The 12,666-nt window shown below is 38.5% G+C and overlaps 2 protein-coding genes across 4 annotated transcripts; one reads left to right on the top strand and one right to left on the bottom strand.

The window, feature by feature from the left end:
* The first annotated feature begins 64 nt into the window (after positions 1 to 64).
* On the top strand, positions 65 to 10,040 carry LOC123006772 (protein unc-79 homolog). 3 transcript variants are annotated; one of them, XM_044401528.1, is made up of 31 exons: positions 66 to 309; positions 585 to 704; positions 751 to 912; positions 962 to 1,132; positions 1,186 to 1,455; positions 1,508 to 1,737; positions 1,785 to 1,999; positions 2,050 to 2,481; positions 2,530 to 2,830; positions 2,885 to 3,463; positions 3,511 to 3,663; positions 3,788 to 3,905; positions 3,952 to 4,273; positions 4,322 to 4,661; positions 4,711 to 4,912; positions 4,958 to 5,149; positions 5,192 to 5,275; positions 5,434 to 5,933; positions 5,983 to 6,973; positions 7,019 to 7,342; positions 7,392 to 7,716; positions 7,763 to 7,917; positions 7,969 to 8,063; positions 8,109 to 8,360; positions 8,406 to 8,516; positions 8,564 to 8,680; positions 8,728 to 9,065; positions 9,114 to 9,354; positions 9,402 to 9,542; positions 9,588 to 9,710; positions 9,755 to 10,040. In XM_044401528.1, the coding sequence occupies exons 1-31, from the start codon at positions 207 to 209 to the stop codon at positions 9,947 to 9,949; spliced, it is 7,902 nt and encodes a 2,633-aa protein (XP_044257463.1). In that variant the 5' UTR covers positions 66 to 206; the 3' UTR covers positions 9,950 to 10,040. The 3 variants fall into 3 exon arrangements, with proteins under 3 accessions (XP_044257465.1, XP_044257466.1, XP_044257463.1); XM_044401530.1 differs by lacking the exons at positions 5,983 to 6,973; positions 7,019 to 7,342; positions 7,392 to 7,716; ... (8 more) ...; positions 9,588 to 9,710; positions 9,755 to 10,040 and having other exon boundaries at positions 65 to 309; positions 5,192 to 5,351; positions 5,434 to 5,573; XM_044401531.1 differs by lacking the exons at positions 5,983 to 6,973; positions 7,019 to 7,342; positions 7,392 to 7,716; ... (8 more) ...; positions 9,588 to 9,710; positions 9,755 to 10,040 and having other exon boundaries at positions 65 to 309; positions 5,201 to 5,560.
* Positions 9,971 to 12,625, bottom strand: LOC123006773 (conserved oligomeric Golgi complex subunit 2). Its single transcript, XM_044401532.1, has 7 exons — positions 12,374 to 12,625; positions 12,096 to 12,323; positions 11,504 to 12,051; positions 10,972 to 11,458; positions 10,466 to 10,917; positions 10,242 to 10,419; positions 9,971 to 10,193 (listed from the first exon to the last, which is right to left on the bottom strand). Exons 1-7 carry the CDS (start codon positions 12,416 to 12,418, stop codon positions 10,128 to 10,130), a joined length of 2,004 nt encoding a protein of 667 aa, XP_044257467.1. The 5' UTR covers positions 12,419 to 12,625; the 3' UTR covers positions 9,971 to 10,127.
* Positions 12,626 to 12,666: the final 41 nt, after the last annotated feature.

Genomic DNA, 12,666 nt, shown 5'->3' with positions numbered 1-12,666 from the left:
ATGTAAGTGCTAATTGTAAGTAGCAATCGTATTTTTAGCGCGCGCGAGTGTCGGGTGGCAGGATGCTATCGATCTCCTATAGGAGAGGATGCTGGGATTGCTGGGGCCTAGCCACGTGTCTATGTCCCTCTGTTCTTGTAGAATCCTTCAGTTGTCCCTTATTTTCTACCACTATTGATTTGTAATGGGATAACGAAGCTGCCCCCATGTTGAAGATTCCCGCACGTTTTAAACAATGTGACCTCAGTGTTTCCCTTGCGTTTGATTATTGTGACTGCATTGTCAACATGGGTACTCGTGCTGCTGCATGTAAGCAACTTTATACCTTCTATGTCGTTCTTCACACTCTCTTTGTATACATCGATGTGCTCATTCCTCACCAATGGCACTGACCAGAACATTCTACTACATCCATCAATCAAAACTTTCCAAAACTTGAATCAACAACTGAACACACTTTCCAAATCACTTCTACTATTCTTTCTCAGACTTACTAAAAATCGCAAGTTCATGTTCTGGAAAGACTCAAAATTCTAGTCGGTGCCAAAAACACGTCAAAATTTTTTCTCAAATCCTTTCATTAGTTACAGCCAAAATACGCAGCTTATATGACTACCAACTGCGGCTTATGCAGGGGGTTATGCCTCCTCCTTCGGGGGTTGACATAGCAAACACTATCAAATACTTCACACAAACACTCCTAAGTAAGTCACAATAACGTGGAAACGCGTCTTCCAAAATCTTTTTTAGCCGTTCTCAAAGATGTACCCAATTCACCTCTAGATCTTTTGAAAAATCCAGAAATGGATTCAGTACGCATGGGACTTTTTCCGAGCTTAGACTACAAAGGGCTTTACAATTCACTCGTTCCTTTAATCGAAGTCGCGCCACTCATCCAATACGGACTCAACTGTAAGACCTCGTTGAGTACTCTTCAAATTTCCAAAAATCGTGATTTCAGCTTTCGGACAAGCCACCCTTCAATGCCTCGGATGTCTTCTGCCTTTCCTAGAGCACGACCTCATTGACAATTTGCCTTATTTAACCGCATCCTCAATAGCAGTCCTTCCTAGCAGCCTTCACCAAGACATTGTCAACTCGTTATGTTTTTACATCCTCCCATTTACGATAAGTAATTAACACGAGTTTCATCACGTCCCCAATTTCACTTGATCGAAATTTTAGCACGACACAATGACCGAGAGCAAGAAATCTGTCAGTCAGTATCGGCCGTAATCATGATGGTGTTTCAATATTCAACAAACCCCGCTCATCACTGTCAACTTCTCGAATGTCTAATGACACTCAAGAAGAACATTCTTAAAGACATTCTGAGCGTAATCGCCTATGGTACGTCAACAGCACGATCCTCAGCAGCCAAGCTCTTATTTTATTACTGGCCTACATTCAACGCAAATTTATTTGACCGGAAAAATCTAATTTGCAAGTTCGCAGGTAAATCCCAAATAATAATTGTCATAAAGTAGTACAAATAAATTTTATGCAGATCCTACACCTTTTGTTTGCAAACGAGACATGTGTCCAAATGCCGGAAACGCTGAAGCCGCCAAAGTGTGTTACGATCATTGTATTTCAATCACTTTCGCTAGTGATACTCCGCCGCCCCTTTACTTGTGTATTGAATGCGCTAACGAGATCCACAGGGAGCACCCCAATCAAATGTTTTTCGATATTCTACACCCGATGCAACAAGTGTCTATGGTTTGTGAAAATAAAGTAAGTCCTAAATTGACGTTAAATAAATTCTGAGAGAGGAGTTGTAGAATTGTCGATCGACTGATAAGTCGGCAATTTCAATCTGTTTTTCGACCGAATGTGCGAGTTATAATGGCAATCACCCGATTAGATATTGTGAGCAGTGTCACAACAATCGACATAATAACAGAAGGGGAGGAGATCACATCGTTCACAAAAGCTTGCCACCAACTTGGAGTATGGATGCAGAAATGCAAACCTACATGGTGGAAGCTATTGTGAGGTATTGTGAGTTTACAGTTTTCAGCCCAAATGGTATTTTATTTGTTTTAGTTTGTTGAAAGAAGCAAAAATCCCCACGATTGAGACAAAGGAGAACGTGGAGGGTAAAGCTCCGATCCCTGCTGTTGATAATATAACAGTAGAGGAGCGACAGCTTCTAGGTAGATACGGTGTTTGGTTGTTGGTGGGGAGATGTACCCCAACAGACAATACACCAAATGAAGTATTAGGGCGGCTTTTAGCAATGCTTTTCCATTGGTTTCATATGACTGCGTATTCATATGATGGTAAAGCAACTTACTTTCAAAGTCTGTGTAACTATTATCTTGCGTTTTGTACAGGCCAGGAAGAAAGTACCTTAGAGAAATTAAAGACTGAAAATGTATGTGGTTGGCTGAGAGAAATCAGTAAAACCCATTATAAACTTTTTATTTCATGTCTTTTACCCCATCCTCCTGAATACGCCCGAATCGGAGGCCACTGGTACGAAAATCAAAAGCCGGGAAAAACTTTTGACTCGACTTATTCCAGGGATACTTTAGCTTCACGTACTTCTCATTTAAAAGATGGTCTTAACCGCCTGTTTTGCCTAGTACCATACGAGGTAATAACGCAAGAAATTTGGGACTATGTAATGCCGCACTGGATGGAAGCCATAGTTAACGACGTTCCTGAAAAAGAACTCTCAGAACTCCGAATCATCCTGAGCAAAATCCTTGATACCGAAATGAGCCCTTTGGGATTTGACGCCAAAAAGATGTACCAATTCGTCGCTGGAAGGTTCCAAAAAACCAACGCTAAAGTCCAAGAGCAGGCCCTTCACTGGCTCCAAGTAAGCACCCCGACAGCCTAAAATTTGCTCCCGTTCTAAAATCGCTGTTTCCAGACCTTGACCATGTTAGAAATCATTATTCCGCTACACCTCCTCTTCACGATATTCGGCGATGGTGTCACTTATATGAAAGGAGGAGTCGACGAAACCGCCGAAAAAGCAATCCAATACTACGACGCGGAAACAACTGAGGGACCAAAACGCAACTCAATTTGTAAGTACACTAAGTGTTTGCACCCACTTGCACCTCCACTTTTCGCTCTTGTAGCACCTGTAATCGAAGACTGCGATTCAGTCAAGACATCATTTTCAGATGACGAAAACCGGTTTTCCCAACGAACCGAATTCGAGTCAGACGCAGAGCATAATCTTTTTTGTTGTATACTTATGTTGGATATTTTACTCAAACAAATGGAGCTTCAAGATATTGACAAACACACCGGTCTTAATTCCTCGTTATCTAAAGATGTTTGCTGGCTTTTGAAATGTATGATCACAGCAGCTTGGATTGGAAATCACTCGTGTTCGTCAAAATCGGAATGTAGCTACTGCGAGAGTAGCATAATGTGGCACCAACTCTCCCTCCAACTCATCAAGTATCTCTCCCCCATTTACCCAGCACATCCGCCGGACGTAAGTCATGCTAGCAGTCGAGGAAATAGTCTAATGATGATTTACAGCCACCACTAGAAGAAAACTGGGACGAACACAGTCGGAAAAGCCCTCCCGAGAGCGATAAGAAAGAATCAAAATCAGACGTAGTCCTCAACATGCCCATTCCTGAAGTGCATTCTGTAGGAGGAGTTCTAGTTCATATGCCACACGTGTGTTCTGTACGAAGAGTAGTACTCTCAAGCGAAAATCACGAATTTTCGCTTGAGATTTCATTGATTTCGTCTCACCCCATCCAAATCCCGATCCAGCAAATAACAGTTTCGTCATTCCTAACTGTTCCAGATAATGACCGCAACGGTGGAAACCGTCTCCGAGCAATTAGACCTGGCTGCAATCATTCCAGCCGAAAAGGTAGTCTCCGCAGTGGCTCGAGCCATCACGCTCTCCGAGACTGACGTCGGTAAGTCCTCACTTTTACACCCCCAAAAGTCTAAAACCACCCCCAGCTGCGGCCACCGTTCAAGTAGCCAAACCCCAAGTCATTGGGGAGAACGATGAGCCGGTGGAACCGGAGCCTGGAGACGATTTAAACAATTTTTGGCAAACATCAGTCGGCAAGTTTAAATTTTGCGTCGACGATCTACCACAACCTTTGCAATATATACACCAACTGCTGCAAGAACTGTCAAAAGTTGACAAACCAGATATTTTGTATTACATGCTCCAGTGTCTCAATATTCTTATTTTGCACGGAGATGCATGTACTAAAGCTTCGAAAGAACATAGAGGGTTTTTTATTTGGTGTCAAGAAAATCTTCTCATCAAAAAGTATAAATCTGTGGTGCAACATTTTTTTTTCTGATGTATAAATTCTAGTTTATGGGAACTGTGCAATTCAGAGCATTCTCATATTTGCCAGGAAGTTGTTCCTTTGTTGCTTCACTGTATCACCCTGCCGGCAGGCTCAGATGTTTTTTGGCGTGTGATTCAAGAAGCCTTCCACAGCAACGATTGGTGTGTTAGATTCACAGCTGTTGAAAGAGTCACAGTTATGGCCAGATTTATGGATTCTAGTCCATTACGAAATATTTTACCCTTACAAGCAGCTTTAGCAAATGCTTTCTGTTATTTAATTTCAAGTATGGATGATAGTAACATCTATGTGGCCCAAAGAGCTACTCTATATCTTGGTACTATTCATGATTTTGCAGTCAAGGTATTACAAAAACACCAAATGCGAAACATAATCCTAAAATCTGTTTCAGTCTTTAATAATGTGTCTAGAGACTCAGTTTGATACAGTCATTGTTGATAGACCAATGGTACTCCAGTGCTTATACCAACTACACAACTCTCTCAGTGAGCGAAAAATTTTAACTTGGGAATTTTTTCTGAACCGTTTTGATACCCTATTTCTTGAAGCCCAAATTACGTTAGAAAAAACCGGTGATATCACATGTCTACGAGGTAAAAACATCTCAAGCTTGTCACATCTCATTTGGAAATTTATAGATTTGCGCAATACTGACCTAAACAGTGAAACCTTTTTACGCAAATTGCATCGAGCACATGAAGCTCTTTCCCAGTCAGACGGTAGTGGTGCAAGTTCAGTTAAAACACTAAGTGCCAGTTTTGGCACGAAATGGCCTTACAAACGTACAATGTCAGCACCAGCGTCAATTATACCTCGACATGAGAACAAAGGTATAGCGAATTCGCGAAAATAACCATTAACTGTGGTATTAGTAATTACAGAAACTAAAGAAAAAGTGTACAGCCGGCAATATTCCGCACCAATACTAAAGAGGAAAAGTTCGCGATTTGGAATCGGTCAGTTTTTAGGCACTAGTAACAGCATTCCAGGTAGAAAATAGATGTAGTGTCTTGCTGTAGTGGCCGCATGAATGTAAGTTTTTTACTACTAGAATGCATGGCATGCTTGACGCTCACAACTGGGGAGAAAAATGGTCATTTTGCGATCGTTACAGATGGGCACATGCATTCACTCAATATGGCTGATGATCAAAATATCATGAATTTTTTACAAAGAGTTATTGATTTGGAAGAAGCTGACAAGGAAACGATGCATTTACTTGTTTTCCTTCTTTTGCAATTTCTGTCACGATCGGATCAAGCATATCCCGCAGAAGAGAAAAATTTAGCAAAAATACAAGGAATTGTTTTGAGGCATCTTTATTTACTTCTCGGGTACAGTCAAAATGACCGTGGGCTTTATTTGCCGCCTCATAGACTAAGATCTTCACCGGCATTTAGCGTTTTCTTATCAAACCTTCCGCAATTGTTAGACCAAAATAATCTAATGGGGCGACTTCTTCTCCCAACTTGTCTCATCATCCTCCAATACGCACCCTCACCTTATTACATTTCAAACACACTGGATTTTCAACAACCGACGTACAGTTTATGGACATTAGAACCTCATTTTAGAAGAAACTGGTTAATGGCACTTGTAGTACTCTTGTATAAAGTAATTTCGAACAATTTGCCAAACTGAGAATCACATTCAGTTGTTTCAGTATCAATACAACCAACAACCACATTGTATGCAATTGACATCGTTGATAAGAATAGTTTTAAATACACTAGATTCGCAACATCACCACTGCCGAAGAATTCCAGCGACGATTATCATGGGGGCTCCTCCATCCCGTTCACGTGACGTAAGTCAACCATCTTTAGGTACAGAAAATGAACATGCTGAGCGGACTACACCTCCATTATCTCCGATGTTTTCTTCCGATGGTCAGTCAGTCCAAGTCTCGATTAGTTCAAAGGGTGGCAAAGCCCAAGTGGTTTACGCTAAGCCCTCATCCACCACCAGCATGGAGACACACTGGGAGGAAGCAATCCAGTGTATCCAACCGGAGAAAGTTTGGGACAAAAATGTAAAAAAACTAATCGATTTCAGTGCAGACGCAGACGATACGGAATCTGAACTAATCGCAATCCCGGAAAGTGATATGTCAGATAGTACCCTTCATGGAAGCATACAAGATTCATTTGATGAAGGTATGGAAGAAAGTTGTAATTTACAAAGCAAACAAGTTTGTACAATGATAAAAACCCAAGAAACTTTAGATACCGCCGTTATCAAATCACCAAAAGAAGGCTACATCAGTCAGTTAGTTAGGACTTCAAGCAATAAAAGACCAACATGGATCATAGGAAGTGAAGATGAATCCGTTAAAACATACGACAATAAGAAACTAGAAGGGCCAAAATCACCATGTGAATATACGAAAAACTGTGCCAAAATGAACTCGACCACATCGCTGAATCTTATCAATGGGTCCCAATTTTCTAAAAACGATTTTCACAAAGTTGCCAATGTTGACACTCATGCTAAACCAACACCCTTGGGGAAACACAAGAAGGTTATAGAACCGAGTATAACACCTGTGTGTACCCCAGTTTCAGACTGTGATGACTGTTTCAAAAGCAACCAATCAATGATTCCGGCACCATCTTTAGAACGTCTACTACCAATCGGAGCCATACGTCCGTCAGGTACCATCGCAACTAATTTAAGAATGTTTCTAGAAACCTTTTCAGAGTCATCTCGCGATAACGTCTTCTCGCCAACTCTCGAATCCCAACTGGAAATCCCAAGCCAAGAACGTCTCCTTCCCATCGGCCAACACACCAAAGACATTTCCCAGTTAGTGGACAAAGTCCGACAAGCTCTAGGCATCAATGCCCAACTGAGCAAACCCGAGAATAAGAAACCCGACAAAATCTACAACACGAAAGAGGAACCAGTTCAGTCCCACAGCCCTCGCCGCCTAATCAAGCAAGTGGCCTTAGAAAGTCCCCCGAATCAAGGCGATTTCGACGATAACGGACACTTCTTCAAAACAATCAAATCTGATAATCAACGTAACCAGTCAATCCTGTAGATATCCTTTACAATAAATTGTAATTCCAGGCGAGACTATGGTCAATCAAAGACAACGTATGCGTAAAATGGGGCCTTTTACCATGGGTTCATATTCGATTCATGACCCACGGCGACCCGGAGCTTGGTTTAGCCCTCAGCTATCCCCAAAGATTGAAGGAAGTGATATGAAGCAAAGCTCGTTTCGAATTGGAGATGAATGTGTGAATGAGAGGTGTTCCGAATGTGGAACTGTCAAAGAAGAGTACAGCGATGAGGAAATTGGGCTTTGTATTGTGACTTTAGGAACGTTCATTCATAGAGAACCAGCCCTAGCTGCACCCTTACTACCCGACATACTAAGCATAGTGGCCAAGTAATGAGAAATTCTGAGATTTGATTGGATCTTAACATTGTTTTAGAGTTGCAACCAATGTGATGTATCCATGGCAAACTGAGAGTAATATACACCTACCAGGCGGGGCTATCAGTGTAGCACACCAGTTTTTACGATGTGTTTTACACCAATTGGCACCTAATGGGATTTTTACCCAAATGTTTCAAACAAACGCAAGCGGTACGTTAAAACATTGACCCCTAAAAATGCTTTCGTTGATTCTCATTTTAGAAACCGTAAGAGTCCAGTTTTTCAAAAGTGTGATTCAGGCTTTGATTGATTTCAATGAGTTAAACCCTGTAGCACCTCTGCAATTATTATTAGAGGTGAGGAAAAAAAAACAGTACTTGCCTTGATCATCGTTATTTTAGACTCTCAATTCGAAGAAAACTCTACCAGTTGAAATTCTACCAACAATTCTTCAAAATATGGCTTGTTATTTAAACTGTCTGCCTGTGGAAGCAGCTTTAGGTCCAAGTACGCCTCTATGGAGTACAGTTTTACAACAACTTGAAACTCTCTATAGACGAATGTTATTTTTGTTGAACACGTTTGATGATATTATGCCACTTCTAAAAATCATGATTTCGGTTTTTAAAATACCACTAATATCGCAGTTTAAGGTAAGGATTCAACTGTTTACGCTGACGATTTCAATTGAATTTTAGGGAATTTTGGAACCATTTTCGAAAGTACTGAGTTATGCGATACAGACCAACGTCTTAAAATACAGTTGTTTGGTTGAGATTTGTTATTTGTGTAACCGGGCGTTTACAAAAGTATGGCAATGCGGTGACTTGTTTTTTTTCTAATTTGTAAATTATAGGAAAGGGATAAATTAATTCTAAGCCGAATGGTAGTGTTTGAGCTAGTCCAAGCTTTAAAATTCAAAACAACAATTCCTGATTCAAATTTACTTATGTTGATAAATTTGATTTTGCAAGTATGTTTCGTCGTTGACTTGTCCACTAAATGATTTAATTCTTTAAGGATGTTGGAGGTTCAATTCCTGCAAATGTTGTTATCAAAGACGGTCCTTTATTATCAATGGAATATGGCCCTGCTGTCACTACCGGCATATCAGAATGTATGAAACTCCATCTTGGGGACATTTTAGAATTTCTAACTGACTTTCATACAATTTCAAAAATGAAAAGCTACTGTAAAGGGATTAACGTAGGCCTAAACGATGACACTCTAGGGGGAATTATCAAATGTAGTGTCGCCCAATATTTAGCGCTTGAAATAACGAAAGGTAACGGCCGAGACAATCGAGCAGTGATCAGGTATTTCCCATGGCTTTACAACACTTCAGTTATACAACAATCGTAAGTTGGTATTTTTTTTTCGTTTTTTTCCTTAATGTATTTTTCTAGCCCCAGAGAATTTATCGAATGTATAGGCCACATTCGACTATTATCATGGTTACTTTTAGGATCTTTAACTTACACAGCTTTACATGGAAATCAAGGTCAGAATATTAGTCAACCGATACCGCAAGAAGCGTCTTGCCAAATTGCAGACCATATTCAAACAATAATGGCAGGATTTGCTGAACAGCCTAAGACATCCGTCCTACACATGTCTTCCCTGTTTCACACTTTCATTTTATGCCAAGTAAATTCAAACAAAAAGTAGTTATTAAAAAAAAGCAATCGTTTCAGCTGTGGACTATCTACTTAGAACAAAGCCTAAACACTAATATGCCTACAACAGAGGCCTACAATGTGACTATGAACATTTTATTCGAATTTTGGGGCAAAGTAACACCTTGTATCCTTCAGTTAATACAACAATCAAAAATGGTAAGTTCTTAAGGCGCGAATGTCATAACTGATTGTAACTTTCAGTTGAGTGAAATTGTAAGTCTCCACTTCTTAAGCATGTTAGAAGCGTTATTAGAATGTCATTCAACATTCGTGTCAAAATTATTACCCTTATGGACACCGGTGCTTTGTTCGAATCAAATACAAGTAAGTTTTAATTCGTTTTTTCACTTAATAACTTTGTGTCGTAGCTACCTGGGCATTTACAAGTGCGTTTACAAAACTGTCGGAATTGTCCACCCACCATACACACAGAGACATTACCCGACAAAATAAAAATCAATTTACATAATCCAATACTATTGAAATGGTTACAAAGATTACAATTCAAAATGGGCCAAATTGAACTGCAATCATCAACAGCGACACAATTTTATTCATTGTAATCTAACATAAGTAGTGAATTGTTAAAACAGTTGATAAATTTATTTAAACATGTCAAACATTTATACATGACTCATTGTTGTAATAAATATGATTAACAAAACTTTTTTTATTTCGTAATTTTTACTTACTTCGGCAAAAAATCCTTACCCGTTTTATCTATTCTATCCCGCTCCAAATTTAACAAGTCTTACTTTTGAGATCATCCATACACTTCCGTGCCGAATCCATCGCCAGAGGGTAGAGCTAAAACGACTAATCAGCAAAAACGCAACTTGAATTCTGGAAACCTACTTTATCGACGAAATAACAAACATCTAACTTAATCTGTTCCCGTATTTTCATTTCATCAGACATTTTATCAGCTTCTGAAACGGCTTCAGACACTTGCGTATTTCTGTTTTTGAGCCGCCTTAGTGACTCTTCTGTTTTACAAACTGATCTCAAAACTTCTTCAACAAGAGTTAAATACCTAAAACTTGAAATAACTCATTTTGTTATTTTCCTGTTTTACTTACTGTTTCGTATTATTTGTAATTACTGTATTCAAAATAGTGTGTATCTCGCTTGTCATGTTTGATTTGAATTTATCATGGAACTTTAATATTGGCTGAATTGCTTCAACCATGTAATTACTAGCTTCTTTGGGGACACTTCTGTTGGTTCTTCTGTAAAGTCTTGGAATGGATGCAACATTTTGCAAATTTGTGAAACTTTCTCTGCTCTTTATGTTTATTAAATGATTTTGTAACTTTGAAATGACGTCGGTGATGGTATTTGAATTAACTTGGAAAACTTTGACTAGTACTGGTCTTATATTAACTGGCATAATGCAGTATATTGTATTATCAATCTGATCTAAATCATCTGGTTTGTGAGCAGTTAAACCCTTGACTATATTTAAATCACAAATTGAATTAATTATAAAGCCCTCCCATGCTTCAGGACCCTCGAAAAAAGAATCGGACTCCTGCAATACCGACGAGGTGGTTAATTAAATTAAATAATTTGTAGAAATTATTACCTGTAAAGCGACCTCAAACCATTTTAAATATCTCGCCAGAAGTAGCATAGATAACTTTAAAAACTGATCAGCAAGATTATTAATAAAAACCTCCGGGTTGAAAGTAGTTTTCAAAGCCGTCCACAACGCCAGTGTAATTTTTAAAAAACAATCAATTTCATTTGAGTCTGAATACATCATCGCTCCTGGTTTTACTATAGCGTCTGTTTCAAACTGTCCCGCAATTTGTTGAAACCGAATTTCAAAATAAACCGGCAAATTGAATCTTTTAATGTGATTTTGGAACGACTTATTTGTTTGAATTAAATCATCATCGCCGCACTTTGCCGCAATTTTTTTTAGAAAATTCCAAGTGCTCTTAAACCGTTTTTGGAAGAGTTCAGGATTCCCAGGTGCAGTAATATGAGGAAGACCTTCACGTGACAGTTTATCGACTTCTGCCCAAAAACTATTCAGGATAAAATTGAATGATTTCAATTCAGCGTTTCTAAAAAAATGTGTTTGAAAAGAAATTTGCAATATGGAAGAAAACCTTCTTAAAACGTTGAGTAATGTAATTAGTGTAGAGTCTATAAAATCCAAAGCTTCATCATATATTTTTTGAACATCTTGATTACAATTTTCTAAATATGTTTCGGTAAATAAATGTCCAAGGGCCGGTCTAACGATATGTACTTGGTACGTCTTTTCAGCTTCTTTTTGTTCACTCAGATTATCATACATTTGCAAACATCGCAAAATAATAACCTCGTCGTTATTCTTTACTGATTTTAGGAAAACCTTGTTGACCATATCAGTCAGTTTCTTTCCTACAAAACTGATTTCTTCCACATCTGACATTAAGTGAAAAGCTTCCAGATAATTATATTCAAACGAGTATTTATTCACAGCTCTTTCCAAAATAACTGAATCATCAAATAAATCATCCTCGTGAGTTTTAATCATGTTGTCAATGTATAACGCTGACGATATAATCCCAAATTTTAAATTTAAGTAATTGCGTCGTGTGTTGTTGTTTTTTATTGTTTCTAACGTTGTGAAGTAACTTTCTTCCGCATTTTTAATTAAGTCATAGAGCGCCTAAAAAGGCAGTTAAAACTGTGTAAGTATTTTTTACTATTTACCTTTATTTCCTCCCGCAACTGGCTTATTGGCAATGACAAGTCATCAATTTTTGAATTCAAATTTGTCAAATATTCCGCCAAATTCACAATTGCTTCAGTCTCAGTTTTCAAAATTTCGGCCATTTGTTGATGCAAATCGTTGCCATAATTTTTCAAATCGTTCCGCAGTGTCTCTAAATCCGATTTTAGAGTATACTTCGAGAGACACTGATCTACATTAAAATTCTCCTAAAATTTAAGTGACACTCTACTTTTATTAAAGCTAGATATTAAAATACCTTAAAGAATGATTCCTTCCAGACTAAATTTTCTGTAGGCTCCATGGTTGTCTATAGTTAGTTATATAGTTGTCTCCCTTGACACTTTGAGGTTAGGGCATGAGTTAAATGAAAGAAGCCAAACATTGGCAAGCATTTAATAATTTTTAGCAAATTACACACATTGCACAGTCATTTGTCGCAATTACTAAGCAATAAATAATTTGATTACAGATTATTATTATAGGTTTCGTAAAGTTGACGTGACAGCCAAGTAACCAACAAACTAAAGAAAAAATACTATTTTTTTCAAT

The sequence above is a fragment of the Tribolium madens genome, unplaced genomic scaffold (genome assembly GCF_015345945.1).
Source record: "Tribolium madens isolate multiple individuals breed KSU strain unplaced genomic scaffold, Tmad_KSU_1.1 Scaffold_2;HRSCAF=44;Tcas5.2_LGX, whole genome shotgun sequence".
NCBI lineage: Eukaryota > Metazoa > Arthropoda > Insecta > Coleoptera > Tenebrionidae > Tribolium > Tribolium madens.
This window is presented reverse-complemented; position numbering and strand designations above follow the sequence as displayed.